The sequence below is a fragment of the Lolium perenne genome, chromosome 7, assembly GCF_019359855.2.
Source record: "Lolium perenne isolate Kyuss_39 chromosome 7, Kyuss_2.0, whole genome shotgun sequence".
Lineage (NCBI taxonomy): Eukaryota > Viridiplantae > Streptophyta > Magnoliopsida > Poales > Poaceae > Lolium > Lolium perenne.
In genome coordinates this window covers 189,800,008-189,821,886 of record NC_067250.2, presented here as the reverse complement: position 1 = coordinate 189,821,886, position 21,879 = coordinate 189,800,008, and the positions used below count along the sequence as shown (strand labels likewise).

Genomic DNA, 21,879 nt, shown 5'->3' with positions numbered 1-21,879 from the left:
TAACACTGGCATCCAGGATATATATTCTTATAGTAGAAGCTATGAGCCGCAAACTCGGGTACGATGTGACTCGAACCCAAGTTGCGGGGTAGCCTCTAGCTCGAGATTACGACTGGTCTCGAACCTCTCCGAGAAACATTTCTAGTAAACAATTTATTTCAATTATTAAAGCTTTTTCTTGACAATACGCCTTCTACACTGTAGGAAGTACGCTTTCCTGGACCGGAGACGCCCTCCCGGCGGCAGGAGACGGGAGGCTGGCACTCCATTTGGACGGAGCTGATGACGCCACATCCACCACACTGCGTGCATCGGACGCTAGACCAAAGCCTATAATATCTCATCGCCATCTCTCCCTCTGCAGCCAGCAGCAGCAAACCCCACGACCTGCGGGAACCGTCCCCTCCCATAGAACTCGAGAATCTTCTCCTCGGCGCCATTCCCAGCGGCGGCGATCGCATCCGGTAAGCCCCCGAACCCTACCCCGCCGCCGCGCTGCCACCGTCTTCTAGCCCTAGGGTTCCCGATTTTGATTAGGCGGCGCTGTGCTGTGCTGTGCTGTGCTTCGGCGCAATGCTTGTGGCCGCGGGACCTCGTGCTAGTTCCCGCTGCGCTGCTGGTTGGGGAGCTCTGATCCGGCGGTCGGTGCCGAGCTCGTCGCTGCTAGCCGGCGGCCCCTGGAGCGGATTAGCTAGATCGAGCGGCTCGTGCAAGCAACGGTTTCGAATAGTTTGATTCCCCTCACCCGCTCCCCCTCTGGTTCAGACCGGGCTCCTGCTGCTGAATAGGTTTTGTCCCGCTCCCTTCGTGCAGGTCCATTTGGGCGTTTCTCTGATGTTTAGCTCTCAGTGAAGTAGTGATTTCACTGTTCGGTAAGCAGTCCACATATATCCTGGGCCTCCTGGGGATTAAGTGGTTAGGGTGTCACCATTCGTAGTGAAGTGATCCCACTCCCAGTGTTCATGTCCACCAGCTCGCATTACTCATCAGTTAACCTTTACAGAATTTAGACCGATACCACTATGCCGAAGTGGCACGCACCTGTATTTTGATAAGGAAAGTTAAGCATACCACGGGGTAGGAGCGGGTAGGCGGCGGCGTCCACCCTCCCCGACCTCGATGACCGTCTTCACCTTCAGCTCGATGCGCTGCTTGGCCTCGACGGGGGGCTTAGCGCTTATGCTTGTTTTGGCGCGAGTTTTTGTGGTGCAAACTTTAGTAATGACTTCGCTAATGCCGATACTTGGTTCTGATCACGTGGAATGCAGACATTGTTCAGTTTTTGTTGCGTATACCTTTTTTGAGATGCTTTAAGTCATGTAATTCATGCTCTTGCTTGATAGATCGTGTGAGCTGCTTGCCCTTGTGCTGATTATTTGTTACTTGCTGCTTATGGTTGTCAGAATTTCAAGGTTCAGGCACAAGGAGAGATGGCAACTCTAACGAGCCTTACCTCAAACGCAAACCCGAACAAGTCATTCGAGGTGTGAAGCTTTAGCGGCAGTGTCCTGCTTATTTTTTTTTTGTTTTCACTTTCTGTAAATCCTACATATTCTCTGCAACGTTTGCATTTAAATGCAGGTCCTGCCTAATCCAGGCGACTCTCTCTCTAGCCTCAGCTTTAGCCCCAAGAGTAATCTGCTTGTGGCAACTTCCTGGGACAACCAGGTAATTTTGTTTCTGCTGTAATTTTCAGTCAGTATTTATTGTTGTGATGTATCTTACTATGAATAGCTTTGAGGTTTGTGCAGGTGAGATGTTGGGAGATAGCCAACGGTACCAGTCAGGCAAAGGCGTCCATATCGCACGATCAGCCAGTATGATCTTGATATATTTCTCCTGATAGAGAGAGCTTCCATCTTCCATATTTGGAGTGGTTTTAGTTTACCTGGTATAATGATTGTTTTCTTGCCGTCAATCAGGTACTCTGTTCGGCTTGGAAGGATGATGGCACGACTGTCTTCTCTGGAGGCTGCGATAAACAGGTCAAAATGTGGCCTCTGCTGTCTGGTGGGCAGGCTCAGACGGTTGCAATGCATGATGCACCTGTCAAGGACATCGCATGGATATCTCAAATGAATCTTCTTGTCTCAGGAAGCTGGGACAAGACACTAAGGTGCAGGAACTCTAATCCTCTGCACCCTCAGTATTCTTTACTTAGAAATTGAAATTCGTCACCCATTCGAACTTAAATCCTACTTATGGCTGGTTTTCATTATGGGGTTCATGTTATTTTTCAGTATAGTTTCTTTACTTCATGTTTTTTACGTTTATATAGTACATTGGCCAAGTTATTTAACAGCAATTATGTGCAATTTATGAAGAAAAGTGCCAATACCGAGTTCAATAAGACCTATGTCAAATATTGCAGAGGGTGTATCACGTCTAGTTTGTCTGTCCACTCATTTCATTATGTCGTCTTTGATCCTCAAAGATCTACTACTTGCTGAATTGTATTGCCAGATTCTTATCAAAGGTTGTGCACTTTCTGGATATCTGTTCTGTTTACACCTACAGTAGATTTTGCTCATGGTGGAAGATTGGAAGTTGCTACAAATTAACAATCGATGCATATAGTTACTCCCTCCGTTCCATATTAGTTGTCGCTGATTTGGATGTTTCTAGACACATTTCTACATGGAATGGAGGGGGTACTATATTAAATCTTCATCATGCGATTAATGTTAGGCATGTTCTTTTTGAATTTTAGCATGGATCAGAGGTCCTGATAATCTCTGTGAGAATTATTTAGGAAACAATATGTGTTCTGGCTGTAAGTGTAGATAGTATGCTTGCATTATGTACTTGTGGTTTCTTTGTGTCTTAGTTTATCTGTATCATGCTAAGACCAATATTTGGGCTGAGCTTTGACTACCTCATGACAACACATACTAACATTACCTCTAATCCTGATGCTTATGATTTGTTCTATTCCCCCTTCAATGCTGACCGTCATACTATTTATAGGTATTGGGACACGAGGCAAGCAAATCCAGCCCATGTCCAGCAACTGCCAGATCGTTGCTACTCTCTTGCAGTGAATTACCCCCTCATGATTGTGGGAACAGCTGATCGCCATATTGTCATCTTCAACTTGCAGAGTCCTCAGGTCCTTGTGTTTCTGAACTGACTATGCACTTGTTCATTGGTTCAGTTCTTTTGGTGATGGTGGGGCTCACGTTTTTACTGCCGTTCACTTGTGTTTCTTAACTTACTAACTTAATCCCATCTCTGGTATGTTAGACGGAGTTCAAGCGTATTCAGTCACCTCTAAAATACCAGACACGGTGTGTTGCTGCATTCCCTGATCAACAAGGATTCCTGGTAATGCTATATTTTCTTGCGTCCTTCACCATCAGCATTACCACACAAAACCAAAATCCCCTTTGTTCAAGTACATGACCAATTCTTACAATGCTTTAAAGTTTATTCATATGTTCTTTTCTACACGTCATATGATTTTATTGCCCAATTAGCTTGTTTGAATCTAGCTTGAGTTTTACAAGATTTAAGATATTGGCCTGACATCATTTGCAGTAAATGAGTGCTGTTTAGACTAGTCACAATGGTAAGTATCATACACTAGTATCATGCATATGATACTAATTTATGATATCACCCCTCTAATGCATAGTATGATGTAGTCATAGTTCTATCATAGTTAATATTTTATAGAATCTCAATGCAAATTTGTGTACAAGATGTATTTGACATTAAATTTTCTTGTTTTATGTGTTATGATACGGTATCTACCTATGATACCACTCTCACCTCTCTCATTAATTGTTGTGCCACCTCAGATTTTCATGACATGCATGATACTACGTATGATACTCCCATTGTGACTAGTCTTAGTTACCTGTATTTTAAACTTCCTATCCCTCAGGATATATATGGCTGTGTACATTGATTGTGAAGTCACTCTGTGACTAACTATTAATTCCTATACCATTGGAGTTATGTGACACAAAATTGATACCATTGGATTCATATTCAAAAGGACTTTTTTATGACTTTGAAACGATTGATAAAATGTGATAGAATAAATTTACAGTAAAAGCTTGAATTTGGACAGTCAAATACTGAAATATACCTTACAGAGGGAGTATTACTAGAAATGTTGCTCAAATATAAGTACCACTGGTTAAGAGTTGCATAGAAAAAGAATGCAGTTTATCTTAATGCCTTGACCACCTCCCAAGCCTCCAACTATGTTGCAAACAATTTCCTTCCCCAGAACTCTAGAAGGGATCTTAGCATAGAGCAGTTAAAGCCGACCTGAACATGAAATCATGTTGAAATACAAATAGTAAAACCATCCAAGGGTTCAAGCATTTGAACTCTAGATCTTTATATATTTGCAGATCTGCATATATTCCTATTGTTTACCTGCATATGGTCATATGTTTAGCGAGTGATGATCTATTTCATGCGGTGACCAATCAATTTTTGCTGGTGCATACTTATCTTTTTCTACATCAACATGTGACTTTTAGGCAAAAGGGGTATTTCTATGTGGCTGACCCCTTATTTTTGTTTAAAGGTGGGCTCCATTGAAGGGAGAGTTGGTGTGCATCATATTGATGATGCACAGTCAAGCAAAAACTTCACATTCAAATGTCACAGGGAAGGAAATGACATTTTCTCTGTCAATTCACTCAACTTTCACCCTGTGAGATCTCTCTCTCTCTCTCTCTCTCTCTCTCTCTCTCTCTCTCTATTTATCTATCATGTGCCAGTCTTTTGTTTCATTATCCCACTTCTTCTATTATGGAAAATGGTAAAGTAGAGTTGTGTTTTAGTCAGCGTGTCTCTGTTAATCTGCAAAATACCAAGGCTCAGTTTATTCTCTTCCAAAAATGTGTAGACCTTAATATCGATTCTGATACCACACTGTACCTAATCAAACAACCACCATACTTATAGGCATACATATATGTTAAAAAATAATGTGTTGCAAGAAATGCTCCCAACAGATTGGCTTTAGGTTGATTGAGTAAACTCCAAATCGTACCTATTTAGTGTTACATGCACATCTAGTAGCAACTTTTCTGCTTCTGTCTTGTTCTTTTTGGTTACTTTGACATCTTATTCATTGGATTGGTGTGCTTGAATGATGATGATTCAGATCCATTGAGTTGAGTGTGCTTGTTGGCTTATATCACTGGACAATGTAATAAACAGTGCCAACTTACTGGTGATAATTTTGAAGTTTAGAAAATTTTGTTAGTGAAGTTTGATCTGGGATTTCATGTTGTGGCACAGGTTCATCACACATTTGCCACTGCTGGATCTGATGGTGCTTTCAATTTTTGGGATAAGGATAGCAAGCAGAGACTGAAGGTTTGTCAGTTTTCGAGATCCTGTTTTGAAGCTCCACTCTTGTTGGTCTATTTTTTTGTGTTGTTTGCTAGTTTTTCCAATGTTGTTTTTCTGTGTTGTGATCCGTGGACATGTTAATGGCCTGCATATAAATTATTTGTCAATGTGCATGCATGTTGGGAAATGAAACCAAGGCCAAGCTAAAAAACTTACTATCGTGGTCATGAGCTAGAAAACATTAGTTGATAATGTTGCCATCCATTCCCATTTTCCCAGCCTTGCAATGCCAGCCTTTTTGTCATCACTTTTATTCTTGATATTACATATTCACTCAATTCTTGGACCCCATACGAGGCATCTGTGTAATTTGCTATCAGATATCCTTTTAGCTTGTAGATATAGCTTGATAGCTTACTCAGTGTTCCATTCTCAGAGTTGCTTACTTGTTTAGCATAGAGGGCTCTTTGGGTGTGCCAAAGTTTATTGCTTCAGTTCTCCTGTTTATCATACACCTTTTGCATATTCTCACATTTTATCTGCACTGATTCTGTACAGGCTTTTAGTCGGTGCCCTCAACCAATTTCTTGCAGTACCTTCAATAACGATGGCTCAATATTTGCTTATGGGGTAAGTCGAGTGATGCTTGAGTGTCTTGTTACTGTTTGTAAGAATTAGGACCCTTCATGTGAAATGTCATCACCATGTTTTTGAATTGGGTGAGTTTAGATATGTGACACGTCTGTGATTTGCTCCTGCGCCTAAATATGCTGAGGAAATCAGTTCCTGATGTTCGGCTTTATTGAAGAGTTCCTATTCCAGTTGAATTGCTGTTTTTAAATGAAATTATCTGGTCATAACTTAAATTTGAATTCCAAGTTCTGAATAGCCATAATAATTATCATTACTGGAGAGCAGGTCTGTTATGACTGGAGCCGTGGCGCTGAAAACCATAATCCTGCAACTGCAAAGACATCCATTTATCTCCACAGTCCACAGGTAGTTTCGCCATGATCATATTCCTGAAATTTATGTGTTGTTATGCTTTGGCACTCAAACTGCCTCATTTTGAACAGGAAGCCGAGGTGAAAGGAAAGCCAAGAATCGCAACTGGACGGAAGTGATCTCATCCTGGCTAACAAAAGTCAGTAGGTGTACAACAGATCATGTATATTCAAGGGCCTTGTTTCGCTCTGCTGTGTCCTCTGAATTTCTTCCTTTGGTTCGACCATCCGGTAGATGTGAAGTCCACTCCTAGCTCCTAGCCACCGATGATAGGGACTTAGCTGTGAGTCGTAGCACATAGGTGTTTCTGTAATGCATAGTTATCCCAAGATATTGTTTTCCTGTGTTTTGTGATATAATCATATCAGTGTGTACTCTTGATTTTACTGTCTTGCAAGTTGCAAGAGATGTAGATCTTCGCAAATATGGGTCTAATATATGGTAGAGTAATTATTCTGATATTATAGCAACTGCCAAGTCTTCAACACCCGGGAACTAAAAAAGATCGCCTGTTTTGGTTTGTGAAGTCTTCACTAAACACACACTTTGTCCTGATGAATCTGTGTACTTCTTGATTCCTAAAGTAATGTAACTTTGATGCCCAAACACTAGATGTTTGTGTTAAGAAAACATTATGAATGCATAATTAAGTGGGTCAAATATTATCATGCTAGTTCTAGGAGGAGAAATAATGGGTCGGGCTGACCCGATGTGGCACCAGGGTTCGAATTCGTTGTAGGCGAGCCCATTCGACAACATTCGACAATGCTCCAACAAGGCTAGTTTTTACCCAGATTTTCAATGTTGCATGGGTTTTTCGACATGCTTCATACTCTCGTGCATTTTGCTGTGAACATATGAGCAAGATACTGTAATGATTCTGGGCAAATGTTGCTTTATTGCTGCAAATATTGTCCTCCAATGTTGCATATATGTGTGTTGACTTGGCCTGAGTCCTGAGATACGTGTGCAGTGATCAATAAAGATCTAGTTATGGTTAAAAAGAACACTGCAGCTGGATACGTGTGCAGTGATCAATTTCCTTTCCCACAAGGGTTCGAAATTGTGTTAGGCAAGGCACAAGGCTAGTTTTCTTTTCTCATATTTTCAATGTTGCATGAGTTTTTTTTTTCTTTGACATGCTTCAAACTCTTGTGCGTTTTGTTGTGAACATATGAGCAAAATACAGTAATGATTCTGGGCAAATGTTGTTTTAATGCTGCAAATATTGTCCCCCAATGTTGCATATGTGTGTCGTCTTTTCCCGAGATACGTGTGCAATGATCAATAAAGATTTAGTTATGGTTAGAAAAAAACACCACATCGGGATATGTGTGCATTGATCATTCAATAGAGTTCTCTAAAAGTAGGAGTGACAGGAGTCACATCAGCTATGTGTTGACCAATCCTTAAACAAAATTATGAAATAAATCTGAATCATAATTGAAATATAACCGAAATACGAATATTTTATGAAACAAACCTGAGTGATGTTAGTAGTGATGTCATCAATTTCACTTTTTATCAGAATGTTTCACAATATTTTTAATATATCACTTTAGTTTCACAAAAGTTTCACTTGTTTTTTAATTATTAGTTTTATATATATTATACAAATATCAAAAGCCACACTAATCTCAAAGCAGAGAGTGGATTGGTACATGACACTGGTAGATACTGTTGCCTTTAAATTCGCTGTGTTCAAAAATAGAGCTACTGTCGACTGTGGCCCAGCCAATCAAAGTTGGGGATAAGGTAATACTAGAGCGCCCCAAATCCACCGAGCATCGAGGGTTTTCGCAGCCGCCGTCGACCGACCAGGGGAGTATGATGGTGGAGAGCGTCCGGCGAGAAAGCTCGAGCTCGGGCGCGATGGGGGTGGAGCACGACGAGGTGACCGTCGTTCCGGCCGGGAGGAAGAGGAGGGCGGCCCGGTCGGACACCTGGACGGGGTTCCGCGGCGTGCAACGGCGGCGGTCCGGCTGGTGCTCGGCCTACATCACGTCGGGGCAGGGGAATCAGGAGTGGCTCGGCACCTTCGACACGGCCGAGGAGGCCGCCAGAGCGTACGACGTCGCCGCCGTCAAGCTGCGCGGCGCCAAGGCCGTGACTAACTTCGCGCAAGGTGCGGCTGCGGAGGCCGAGGGAAGCACGACGAAGTTACGAGGCGTGTATCGGCGTCAGTGCGGGGAAGCAGAGGTCTGCTCCCAAGGCCTGAAGCAGTCGCCGGCGGCAGCCAAGGTAAAATCTGAGGCTCAGTTTTCTCTGAACCAAAATGAAGTTCAGGCCAGAGAAAGGAAGTCAGCTCTTTCACAAAAAAAAAAAAGGAAGTCAGCTAATCCGGACATGGAGCTCCACGGGCAAGGTGTGCGCCGGCGTCAGCGCGGCACCTACGCGGCTCAGATGAAGGTCCCGCAGCAGCGGATCCCACTGCAGCTCACTTGCTCTGGTACAGCCGAGGAGGCCGTGACAGCTTCAGATATGGAGTCCGTCAAGCTGCCTGGCGTGGCGAACCAAACCACTACCGCTGCTAGTGCCGGCGATGCCCAGCCGCCCCATGTGCCGCCCGATAACGCATCTGCCCCTTCCTGTGATCCATCGCTGCTGGTGCTTCTCGGTGACTTTCCGGAGCAGCAGGCTCTCATCAATGGCTTCCTGGAGCAGCCAGCGTTCGACCTTGTCTCGGACAGCATCATCCCAGTGATGCATTTTGATGATCTTGGGATCAAGTTGCCTCCGGTAGGATGGCAGCCGGTGGACGATTTTCTGAACGACATGGAGTTCACCTAATGTGTAGGTTTAACAAGCGTGACGGGGAAAAGCTTATTTTTGTTGGGGCTGGCTGACTGCTTATGAGTCTTAACAAGTGTGGCTTAACAAACAGGTGGCTGAAATCTTCTTATCTTCCGGTCGCTCTGTTGGTCCTCTGGGTCATCATCCTACAGCTGTCAACTCTTTTTGACCTTTTGGGGTTAGAAGGAACATGGATATATCACCATAACCAGGTACACAAAACTTTTTTCAGCTGAGTAATTTAGCTATAGTATCGGCTTTATTTATGTAAGGAAAGCCCAAGACGAAATGTGCTCCATCTGTGATCTGTGGTAGTGGAACTATATATGATTCTCGCCAAATTATGATTGTTATTATTAGCAATTCTAGAAAGGAGATTTGATCATGCCCTTTTCTTGTTTTGTTTGTTACGGAAAGTAATTTAGAGCATAACGAAATGGGTTCTGCTATGTATGTACTTTTTTTTTTATAAAAAAATTCACCCACTATGTATTTATTACCGAAGATGCAATTTTGGAGCTGTACTACCAATGAACCTACTCCGTTATCACTATTTTGGTCAGCTGGGATAATGCTAGATCTATGGTTTGTACTGGTCAACTGAGCTGTTCAAGAGCTTCATCGCCAGTGGGGATGCAAGCATAGCTAGGAGGGTGCACTGGATACCTGGTAGATTATTTTTCCATTGTAAACTTGCTAATTTTCACCATATGTGCTACTCTATGAACAAGTATTTTGGTAGCTTTGATATCCCTGGCACCCTGGTCTGTAGTTCTCTAGCTCTGCCACTGTTCATCACCAAGTCGATTTGTACATGTACACTTCATTCTGGTGCATTATGAGTAGCGAGATAATTGGTGTGAAGAGAACATCTGTATATGTATCAGACGTACTGAGCTGGAGTAATGACTGGACAAATCGACCAAGAGATAATTTATTTTTTATTCCAGTTGGTTTTGAGAAGGGCTGGTTTCTACGTGCTCACAATTCTCTTTTATAATTTTAACCGGAGTTCCAGCTAATAATTTCAAATAGAAGTTAATTGTTTGGGGAACTCTTTATAGACTCATCATAACCTTGAACATCCTGTGAAAGTATCTAAAATATGATGTGGTATGAGTCACTACGACTAGGTTTCCCTTTTGTATTTCTGTTCTGGTTTTATTTTGTTTATTTTTCGAAACTATACCTGGCTTTTTTATGACCAGATGATGCATGAATGCAATAATTTCTACCAGAACTTGAAGTTCTAGGATTTCAATTGTGTTGTCCAATAAACACTGGCTAAGCTACTTGGCACCTGTTTAAAAGTTGCAGAAGCTAACCTGGACCTGCGTGTCGCACTCGCTTGCCTACTACACCTTCATCTCAGTTGGCGCCAAACTTTGCAGCTGAGAGAGAGAGAGCCTTCTATGGTCCTGGCATTTTTTTTTCTTTTACGTTTCTGGCCAGGTCAACCATAACACAAGGCTGTAAACTGAGCAGTTTGGATAATCTAAATAAACCTGCCCTAGGAGCTGTGGCTCTGTGTTTTCTTTTCCCAAAAGTGTGTTAAATTGATATACTAGTCATAGAAGTTGTGTTTTTATGATATTTAGGATTTTTTTATAAAGAAAATCAACAAACTTTTATTCTATATAAACAATAAATGGCTGTAAGTTCGATTATTCAACTTTTTTGTTTGTTTTGACAGTAAGAACTTGCATGACCTTTGCTTCACTGGCTAGGTTTAGCTGTTTTATCGGCTTTGGCCCTTAACATTCCCTCTCCCCCAAAAGCCTTCGCTAAAATACTGTGCCGGCGGTGGCACCTGCTTGCTTGCTATTGTCCCAAGAACTCCCACAGGTCATGGCTACGGCTTGAGACCCTGGAGCTCTAGCATCCTCTTATTGTGCTTCCTCGTTTTCTTCATTATTCTATCTTGTTTGAAATACCAGAAAGGAGTTATTGTTGAGGAGGCCCGACTGAAAGACCATCAGTTGGCTTTTACCGAAGGAAGATATTTGCATGATAACTTCATCTTAGTGAGACAAGTGGCAAGGAAGATCAACAATAGTGTTCTACCGGATTGAGCTATGTTAGGTGAGCAGCTAGAGGTGAACTCACCTGAGCGTTCAGATGCGGCTTTCGTGACCATTCCAGCCCCATCAACACATAACTCTGATGTTTTGTTTGCAAAAGAGCTTTGCGACTTGCTCAACAGCTTGGAGAATGCTATTCCTGGATGTGGAAGGGCAATTGCTTGCCTCTTAACAGGGACATCAACCAAGGGAAAAAGCAAGAAGGTTGGTGATCGCCCTCAGACTACCTTCCGGAAGGAGAAGTCAATCAGGTGCAAAGAAAAGAAGATTGGCGCCACAAGAAAGGCGTCTGTGTGCATCCATTGGATGCAGAGGCTGGGGCGACGCTCCCATTTCGAAAAAAAAACAAGAAAGGCGTCTGTGGCTGCTTGATGGATAATCTTTGATTTTTTTGGCACGTCCTCTTGGGTTGTGTCATTTTGTGGCTTGCGTTGCCCATTTTCTTTTGTTAGGTGTTCTCATCGAGGTCAACTGGCAGGGGTAGGGGTTACAATTGTTGTTGTGTTGGGAGAGTTTGTCAGGTAGTCAATGCGGGCGTGGGGTTTTCTTGTGTTATGAGTAGTTCGCTTGGTGCGTTTGTATCGGTTTTCACCGGTTTTCTGTCAATTAACTGGGCAATTATCTTCTTAATTAATAGATTGGGGCAAATCTTTTGCCTCCGTTTCAAAAAAAGCTAGATATCTCAAAAGCATTTGACTCCCTGTCATAGTCTTTACTTTTTTAAGTGCTTCCTTTTTTTTCTGCGCTGGTTGGCATTCATTCTTTACTCTGCCAGTTCCAAAGTGGTGGTTAATGGTGTTCCTGCCTTCCTGGTAGAGATTTTGATCATGCCAGAGGGGAGAGGGCTGAAGTATGGAGGTCCAGTTTCCCCGATGTTTTTTTGTTATGGCAATGGAAGTAATGAACCCAATGCTGCTGAGGAGGTTGTGCTCAGTCCTCTTGCAGGATGCTCTGCATTGCAACGGCTGTCACTGTTTGCAGACGATGTGCTAATCTTCTTTGGACCCACACCTAAGGATCTGACTATACAGTTTTTGCATGTTTTTGGAGAGGCGTCAGGATTAAAGGTCAATTATAGTAAATCCTCTGCAATCCTGATTAGAAGAGACGATCTTGTCAGGGAAAGAGTAGCTGATATCCTTAAATGCCCATTGGTCAACTTCTTTTCAAATATCTTAGGTTACAGTTTGATCTACGACAGCTAAAGCCGAATGGCAACCTCTGCTGGATAAAATACTGGAGTTTGTCCCAGATTGACAACGTGGTCTCATAGCAAAGGCATGCAGATTTGTGCTTATTGACTCAGTTATATCTGCTAGGCCAGTGCATTAGCTAAATGTTTCGGAGACTCCAATCTGGACGCTGGAATATATAGACAACTGTCTTCTGGGCTGGCGCTGATGAAGTACATGGTGGCAAGTGTTTAGAGCATCTCCACTGGCGCAGTCACATAGCTGATGAAGTACATAGTGACCTCAATAGCGATTTGGGGATTCGGTGCATTTTTTGGGCCACATCGGCGCGCCCAATAAGTAGATGGTCAGTTCTGAAGCTCAATACAATCACTTGCAACCTCATGCCGCCCCCTTTGGGTGGGACGCGTTGGCGTCTAGCGCCACATCGGATGGAAGCCCTCGGCCCCTCCTGGTAGCCTTTATATGAGCAGCTTCGCATAATGACCTAGCCATGCATACCGGAGATTAATGACGCCACTGCCCAACTACCTTCGCCAAGCAATAAATTGCGCAACCACCGCCCCATGCATGCCTCCGGATATAAAACGGGGTGCTCGGCACCAACTCCTCCTCACACAAACCCTAGCGTCGCAGCCGGCCACCACCATCTCATGAAGCGCTCCATAGCTCGTCCTAAGGGCGGAGGTCGCGGCCGCGGCCGCCGAGGCAGAGACCGGGGTGCAGGATCCCCACTCCCTGAACGCTCGCCATCGCTAGACTGCTTCTGCGAGTTCTCCGAGTTCGTCGTCCTCATCAAAGAGGAGCCTTTGTGTTCAAAAAGGCTCTTGAATAAATTTGCGCAATATCTCGCCAGCCGGGAGCCGGTTAGCGTGAACTTGCGGGAAACCAGCTGATGCGCCTATCGAGGTGTTGTTCGACGGGGAAGGGCACATGTTCCTTCAGAGTGGCTGGGAGAAGTTCGCCCGCGCCCACAACCTCGAGGTCAGCTGCTTGGTGAACTTCAAGTGGGAAGGCGATGGCGAGCTCAGGGTGAAGGTGTTTGACGACTCTTCGTGTCGTAGGCACTACCACAACGACAACAACGACGATGGCAACGCCGATTTCCGAATGTTCTTTCTTTGCAGCGAAAATGTTAATGGCCACTTGAACCCACTAGGTTAGGTTTGTAGATGTTCTTCATCTGCAGCAACAAAGGCGCCCCCTAATTTGGGTGATTGGATGTTCTTTCTTCGCAGCGAAGAAGGCGAGGGTGAAAGGACACGGATGTCGCCTAGAGGGGGGGTGAATAGGCGATTTAAAACTTTTACGAGATGGGCTTAACAAATGCGGAATAAAACTAGCGTTTACTTTGTCAAGCCCAAAGCCTATATACTATTGTTCACCTATGTGCACCAACAACTTATTCTAAGCAATGGTTCACCTATGTGCACCAACAACTTATGCTAAGCAATACAAGCAAGTATGTGATAGCAAGATATATATAACTTCAAGCACGATGGCTATCACAAGGTAAAGTGCATAAGTAAAGAGCTCGGGTATAGAGATAACCGAGGCACGTGGGAGACGATGATTTATCCCGGAGTTCACACTCTTGCGAGTGCTAATCTCCGGTGGAGAGGTGCGGTTGCTTAGTGTTCCCGAACGCCACAAGAGGCTCACCTTGAGGTGTGGTTGCTCGATGCACACCAACGCCACAAAGGCCTCACCCCAAGATGCGGTACTCACACCACACACCGAACGCCACGAAGGCGCCTCACCTAAATCTCCGGTGACCCTCGCCACAAAGGCCTAGGTCACGGTTCCACTAAGGGATTTCCTTCGAGGCGGAAACCGGGCCTTACACAAAGGTTGGGGCACACATCCACAACTTAATCGGAGGCTCCCAACAAATCACCACAAAGGTCTAGAATCCGTCTAGGGTTCCAAGAACCCAAGAGTAACAACCTTCTTGCTTTCACCACCACGAATCACCGTGGAGAACTCAAACCGATGCACCAAATGCAATGGCAAGAACACCACAAAGATGCTCAAGTCCTTCTCTCTCAAATTCCAACAAAGCTACAAAAGCTATTGGGGGGATAAGAGAGGAAGAACAAAGAGGAGAACACAAAATTCTCCAAGATCTAGATCCCAAAGATTCACTCACAAAGAGATGATTTGGTTTGGTCAAAGTGTGGATCTAGATCCCCTCAATCTTTCTCTCAAATAGATGCAAGAATCATGGGAAGGGGAGAAAGATCTCAAGCTTCAAAAGGTCAACAACAATGGAGGAGAGAGGCTTGAGAGAGAGGAGGAAGAAGAAGTAACACATCTAAGAAAGATGGGGGGAGAAAGACTTAAAAGGCAGGCCCCCAATTTTCTGCCCGTTGGGGCTGCCTCGATTTGGGGCCGGTAGTACCGGCCAGCTAGGGGCGGTACTACCACCCGTGTGTGTTGTGCGCGTGAGGGAGAGCGAGGTAGATGGAGCTGCAGGCCGGGAGGGGGAGGCCGGAGCCTCCGGCCGAGGTACCGGCCGGGTACCGCCGAGCGCCCCAAACTCCCTGGAAACCATCTGTGAGGCACAGCCTCTTTTCCGGTACCGCGGGCGGTACCTCGGGCGGTACCACCGGCCGTGCTCGGGCGGTACTACCGGCCAGCCCAAGCTCCTCTCTTTGGGCAACCTTAGAAAAACAATAACTAGAGTTTGGAAACTCCGATCAACATGAAACCAATTTTGTTGGAAAGAGGACGAAAAGAGCTACCCAACAAAGAGTGAAAATATGGAAACTAGTCGGGGAGGATTTTATATTATTTTTAGAGTGCAACCTCTCAATACGAGAAACCGGGAAAATCACCGATATCGAAAACGCAACAAGTGATCTATGCGAAATCCGTTTTCGAAGAACTAGAGCTTGTCATGAGAATAAGCACAAGCTCTAAAACGTCACATGGATAATACCCAAATAACAACCAAGAAAGGTGATGCAAGGATGCAAAGGTTTGAGCTCTCTCCGAACGATACGATCGAGTTACTCACTCGAGAGCCCTCTTGATAGTACGGCAACTAAACTATAAACCGGTCTCCAACTACACTATGAGACCGGTGAGAAAGAAACCCTATCAAGAGCAAACCTTATACTTGCGCATTCCACTTGAGCTCGATGATGACGATCTTGACCTCAACAAGATGGAACGCCTTTCTTGATTGTGCTTGCTTGACGAAGTCTTGTGGATTGCTCCCCCATAATCCACCATGGGAGAGCTTCTTCTTCGGCGCATCTTCACATATCCATGATCACCATATGGATGGCAAGCTTCAAGCATATGATCTCTTCGAGTTGGCTCATCTTGAACTTGCACTTCATTTCTTCATTCTTCATCATGTTGATGTCTTGAGATAACTTGAGGGCTCACTTCATCTTCATCTTCAAGACATACTTGACACTTGATATCCTTCATCAATTTCTTCTTATTGCAACCTTGAAGCCAACAAATGGTTCGAGCATTGCCTATGGACAACACCTACAAATATAACTCAATGCAAACATTAGTCCATGGGGATTGTCATTAATTACCAAAACCACACATGGGGGCTCCATGCACTTTCAATCTCCCCCATTTTGGTAATTGATGACAATCTCTTTGAGAGGGTTTATATAAGGAATTTAAGTAACAAATAAGTTGAATATATATAGAGCAAACTCCCCCATAATATATGCATGTGTGAATGATCTTGACTTTCATTGCATATATTGGCATTCAAAGCCTAGTGGAGTTTCCTCTAAATATTCAACTGTGCAAAGCAACAAGATGCAATGCAATAAAGGCACATGCTTAAGCACAAAGCAAAGACATAATCAAATTCCCTTAAACCCTCCAAACTTCTCCCCCATTGGCACCAATTGCCGAAATGGGTGAAAAATTTAGAAGGCCAATATAGTGAGAGTTCCTCCATAACGTGTGCATTTCTCATAATTTGAGTGGAATCAAATGCACGTATCCAATGACGAATATTCGGAAGGAATCACACTATAGATAGGATCAAAGATCGCAAAAAGATAACGAAGTCAAGAAGCTTCAACAAATGAAGCAAGCAACCAAATGAACCACAAAGAAGATACCAAAAGAAAGATAGATATTATGATAAGATCAAGAAGATTGCTCTAAATAATATGAGGAAGCTCCCCAAGGTTTGTGCACAAAACTAGACAATTTGCATTGGAGTATAAAGTGCACAAACATGGAATCATCACTCCCATAATATCATTCAAAAACCAAAAAAAATACCAAGTGAATCAAACTCTAATGATCACCACAAAATAGTGCCTTAAATAAAATGAGAAAGCTCCCCAAGGTACATGCATAAATTAAAATGTTGCATTTGAATACAATATGCATAACATGGAATCCTCACTCCCTCATTACCATTTAAAACACAAACATTTGCAATAGATCATAGATAGAAAATTAAGCTTAACACTTGCAAAAAAAAACTAATGGTTGAGCAACAAGTAACATGCACCATAATAATAGGCTCAACCAAGAGAATATGTGAAAGGCATGACAAAGCATATTATAAGACTATTATATGGATGAGCAAAAAGTATCATCATAGTCTTCAATGAATTATATTGCTTAGCATGACCAATCAACATGCAACAAATAAATAAGATATCAAATGGAGATGTATCATCTCTTATGTGTATAAGTTTCTCTAAGTGGACAAAATCACTAAGATATTTATCCACAAAGAAACATGCACACACAAAATAGACACACAAGACATATAGCATGATATCCAAGATGAAGTCATGCAATATACCAATAAGAATTTTTGCTTAATAGCATGGCCAAAGGCTCAATTTTATCTTATGGTACATTCATGAACTTCAACCATAAACACATAAAATACATCACAAATATCCACAAGGGATAGAAGATAGTTGGGATGCTTTGAGAAAGGCAACAAGTATCACAAACAAGGATACTAAAAGAAATAACTCAATTTGCACTTTCATCGATATTGCACATGTGAGAGGCTTGAGCATTGATATGCAATAAAATTGCTAGATAGGCATAGATGGGATGGGTGAATCATGATCATGATTTTATATACTTCCCAACATATGTACTCATCTCAAATTACTCACATTCGCAATAAAGAGGTTTCGTTAAGACTTTAGCAAGAAGCACAACATTTGAAAATCAAGAGATTCATGCCAAGATGCAACCACATGGTTGGATGCTAGAAAAATATGCATGAGAAGATACTTGTTACCGAGATAGCATTGGTGGGGATGTAGTAGATATGTGTTCGTTGACCATCCTAGCTTGCCTCAAGTTACCATTGAGTCACCACTTCTCCCCAAGAGTGAGACAAGCATCCAATGCATATCCATTGTACCTAACACAAAGGTAAGTACAAAAAGGTCCCAAAACTAATTGGGTCCAAAGTAGTTAGACACACTACAACATATAGGACAAACTCCACAATACTATGTGCATATAGATATGAAATTGAATTTCATGCACATCTTAACCAAATTAGGATTTGATGGAGTTTACCCTATATACTGGATCAAAGAAAGTAACACATGCCATAAGATAGACATATATTGAAGATGCATGCACAATACTTTCAAGAACCAAAGAAAGATATAATTTGGACAAGACACCAAATAAATCAAGAGACAATGGTTGTCCAAATTATATCAAAGAATCAAATCAACATAAGATTAACTCCAAAGAATTATCTCATTATAAGAAGCTAATTAAACCTAAACACAAAGGAATGAGATAACCAACTCCCAAGAGAGCAAGGTTCTAACAAACAAACCAAACCCTCAACACTTTTTATGATGGCACAAAGTACCAAAAAGAAAGTTTATGTCTCTCAAAACCAATTTTTTTATAATGATCAAGAGATGTTAAGCATTCTAACAAATATAGGAGAGCTCCCCCAAGATTAGTGCATTATTTAGGATTTTGCATATGAATACTAAATGCACAAAACTAGGATCATCACGCTACCTATATCTACTAAAATGCTAAGAAAGTTTGAATAGACAAATTAGATCCATAAGATGCAAGGAAGACACATGGGAGTAAAAGCACAACACATACATGGCAATAAATAAGACAATTTAAACACAAGAGCCAATGTAAATATGATCAATAAATTTCTACCTCATAATAGATTGCCAGTTGTCCTAGGACAAAAGGTATTAGGAAATATTTCCCGGTGGTAGTTTGTAAGTATATGTAAGATCATATTTACACCAAATAAAGCATATGGTAAAAGATAAGAGTTAACCATCATGCAAAGAGAGTTTCTTGATAGCTTCAATTAGTCATACCAACATGCAAAGCAATTAATAGCATTCATACCAACATGCAAAGCAATTAATAGTATTCATACCAACATGCAAAGCAATTAATAGTATGACTTGAAGCACATGGTTTTCCAAAAATGTATTGATGGACACATTGTGAAAAACCATGCCAAGAAAAACTTTCACAACCAAGATCCACAAAGATATTAGCAATGAAGCCATTTAAATAAATTGGAGCTTGTTTGAGCAAACATGCCACATAGGAGAGAGATAATTTACAATATCAATTCTATGTGACACAACCTCAAATGTTCACATTTTCTAGGCTTGTAATATACACAAAGCTTATTACTCCCCCATAATGTGATAAGGAATTTAATTTCACAAGAGGCAAATAAGATCCAACTAGAGATATTAATGGTCATTGGAATTTGAATTTCTCATGAAGATGACATACCACATAGAGACTAGATAATCTTGCAATATCAATTCTAAGTGATATTCCTCATGTACACACATTGTTAGGATCATGAAATTCCCAAAGGAATATCACTCCCCCAAAACGGGATAGTCCATTAATCTCTCATAAGAGCCATATAAGATACAACAAGATGCAAAGAGGCTCCAACACAAACACAAGTACACGGTGTGCAACCCAACATACATAGACTAGATTTCTCAAGAAAAGCAAGTAGGAATCACAACATATATAAACATATGCTAGGAACAAAACTAACACATGCAAAGGGGCGAGTAACTTTCAATATAATTGAGTTGAGAACATGTTACCGCAAGGAGGAACATTGAATACATGATAGAAGCAAGATAACCAAAAGACATGGCTTGAGATAATATAAATGATGAAGATCCATTAATTCTTCATGATGTAGCCAAGTCTCTAATGTCCTCCAACAAGCACCTATTGATCAAATTTTGGATTGTTGGTCCCCAACTAAGTTGGGTCCTAAGAGGTTAGTCACAATAGGCTTGGCAACTGATGACCCACAAGTATAGGGGGTGTATCGTAGTATCTTCGATAAGTAAGAATGTCGATCCCAACGAGGAGCAGAAGGTGTTGACAAGCAGTTTTTATGAAGGATTCACTGTAAATGCTCACAGACAAGTATTCAGGGGGTTTTGATGTAACATATGAATAAAGTACGAGTAAGTAAAGTGCGAGAGTAACAATTGCAGCGAGTGGCCCAATCCTTTTTAGCACAAAGGAAAAGCCGGTTTGTTTACTTATAATGACCAAATGTTCTTGAGGACACACGGGATTTTAGTCTAGTGCTTTCGCTACATACGGCTAATTAATCTTCATTGTTTTGATAAGTGTTGTGTGGGTGAACCTATGCTAATGTACCGCCCTTCCTAGGACTAATACATACTTGTGATTATACCCCTTGCAAGCATCCGCAACTACAAGAAAGTAATTAAGATAAATCTAACCACAGCCTTAAACTCTGAGATCCTGCGATCCCTCCTACATCGATATACCAACGGGGGCTCAGGTTTCTGTCACTCCGGCAACCCCGCAATTGGCAAACGAGTACAAGATGCATTCCCCTAGGCCCATAAAGGTGAAGTGTCATGTAGTCGACGTTCACACGACACCACTAGAAGAATAACACCACAACTTAAATATCATAACATTGAATACTACTCAACCATAATTCACTACTAACATTTAGACTTCACCCATGTCCTCAAGAACTAAACGAACTACTCACGAGACATCATATGGAACATGATCAGAGGTGATATGATGATGAATAACAATCTGAACATAAACCTTGGTTCAATGGTTTCACTCAATAGCATCAATAACAAGTAGAAATCAACACCGGGAGAGTTTCCCCTATCAAACAATCAAGATCAAACCCAAATTGCTACAGCGGTGACGAGGTGCAGCGGTGGAGACGGCGGTGATGATGATGAAGATGATGGTGATGGTGATGGAGATGATGTCCAGCTCGATGGCGGTGACGATGGCGTCGATTTCCCCCTCCGGGAGGGAATTTCCCCGCCGGATTCCTGCCCGCCGGAGAGCTCTTTTCTCTCTGGTGTTCTCCGCCCCGCAGAGGCGGCTGTGGCTCTGTTCGACGTACCCCTCTGGCTTAGGTTTTCGGGACGAAGGCGTACGCGAAGAAAAGGAGGCGAGAGGGGGCTGTGGGCCCCCTCCTCACGAGGCGGCGCGGCAGGGCAGGCCGCGCCGGCCTGTGAGGGGGGCCCATGGCGGCCCTCCTCAGCTCCCCCTTCTGGCTCCCTTCGTCATCTGGAAAAATAGGAGTTTTCGTGTAATTCCCGTCAATTGTTGATCTTCCGAAATATTGCGTTCTGACGATGCTTTTTCCAGCAGAATCCTGGCTCCGGTGCGCGATCCTCCAATAATCATGAAACATGCAAAATAGATGAAATAACATAAGTATTATCTCCAAATATGAAATATATCAATGAATAACAGCAAATTATGATATAAAATAGTGATGCAAATTGGACGTATCAACTCCCCCCAAGCTTAGACCTCGCTTGTCCCCAAGCGAAACTGAACTCGGTAAACAAGACCACATGTTTATGGAGTGAAGAGTCGATAAATCAAATACGGACAAGAAGCATCATGTTCATTCACACAAGACATTCTAGTAAACAACTTCCTCATATGACTCAACTTGAAACAAGTATAAGGTAATCACAAATAAAGGTGCATAAGAAATCATAATTGGTGATGGCAAACTTTGTTCTTGGTCAGAGAACAGTTAACAGATTACACTTATCTATTGAGCAGCGCTCCCATATTAAAACTTATGTGGCTCATCCTGCATACTCAATCATAATGATCATTGATAACTTGCTAAGCTATATTCATTCAGATAAAACTTGTACTAAACAAGGAAGAGTAAAGACATGATGAAGCAAATCACAATATAATGGTTTGATCACAACAACTCAAATGCTTGCTTGAGATGGAGGGAAATAGGTGTACTGACTCAACATAAAGTAAAAGACAGGCCCTTCGCAGAGGGAAGCAGGGATTAAATCATGTGCTAGAGCTTTTCAAGTTTTGAAATCATATAGAGAGCATAAAAGTAAAGTTTTGGGGGGTGTTTGTTGTTGTCAACGATTGGTAGCGGGTACTCTAACCCCCTTTCCAGACAAACTCTCAAAGAGCGGCTC

The 21,879-nt window shown here is 42.5% G+C and overlaps 3 protein-coding genes across 6 annotated transcripts in view; all 3 read left to right on the top strand.

Annotated features, from left to right (window-relative positions):
* Positions 1-318: 318 nt before the first annotated feature.
* On the top strand, positions 319-6,710 carry LOC127326265 (protein RAE1). Its single transcript, XM_051353119.2, has 12 exons — positions 319-464; positions 1,404-1,484; positions 1,582-1,668; positions 1,752-1,817; positions 1,923-2,116; positions 2,968-3,109; positions 3,244-3,324; positions 4,544-4,672; positions 5,266-5,343; positions 5,878-5,949; positions 6,238-6,318; positions 6,396-6,710. The coding sequence occupies exons 2-12, from the start codon at positions 1,431-1,433 to the stop codon at positions 6,441-6,443; spliced, it is 1,032 nt and encodes a 343-aa protein (XP_051209079.1). The 5' UTR covers positions 319-464; positions 1,404-1,430; the 3' UTR covers positions 6,444-6,710.
* A 1,335-nt stretch (positions 6,711-8,045) lies between these two features.
* LOC127326200 (uncharacterized) lies at positions 8,046-11,857 on the top strand. Of its 4 annotated transcripts, none has more exons than XR_011748155.1 (3): positions 8,046-9,329; positions 11,055-11,199; positions 11,299-11,857. XR_011748155.1 is itself a non-coding variant. In XM_051353065.2 (2 exons), the coding sequence occupies exon 1, from the start codon at positions 8,152-8,154 to the stop codon at positions 9,112-9,114; it is 963 nt and encodes a 320-aa protein (XP_051209025.1). In that variant the 5' UTR covers positions 8,046-8,151; the 3' UTR covers positions 9,115-9,117; positions 9,209-10,080. The 4 variants fall into 4 exon arrangements, 1 of the variants encoding a protein (XP_051209025.1); XR_011748156.1 differs by lacking the exons at positions 11,055-11,199; positions 11,299-11,857 and adding an exon at positions 9,681-10,080 and having other exon boundaries at positions 8,046-9,117; positions 9,209-9,329; XR_011748154.1 differs by having other exon boundaries at positions 11,055-11,857.
* Positions 11,858-13,324: 1,467 nt separating this feature from the next.
* Positions 13,325-21,879, top strand: part of LOC139833792 (uncharacterized) — a 59,238-nt gene continuing 50,683 nt past the window's right edge. The window contains exon 1 of the mRNA XM_071824139.1: positions 13,325-13,429. Within this exon, the coding sequence (XP_071680240.1) occupies positions 13,325-13,429 (105 nt within the window). The remainder of the gene's footprint in view (positions 13,430-21,879) is intronic.

Coding starts and splice junctions, on each gene's coding strand:
- LOC127326265 (XM_051353119.2), top strand. CDS start 1,431: ATGGCAACTCTAACGAGCCTTACCTCAAACGCAAACCCGAACAAGTCA. Junction 2,117..2,967: donor AGCTGGGACAAGACACTAAG/GTGCAGGAACTC, acceptor TACTATTTATAG/GTATTGGGACACGAGGCAAG. Junction 3,110..3,243: donor TCAACTTGCAGAGTCCTCAG/GTCCTTGTGTTT, acceptor CTGGTATGTTAG/ACGGAGTTCAAGCGTATTCA.
- LOC127326200 (XM_051353065.2), top strand. CDS start 8,152: ATGATGGTGGAGAGCGTCCGGCGAGAAAGCTCGAGCTCGGGCGCGATG.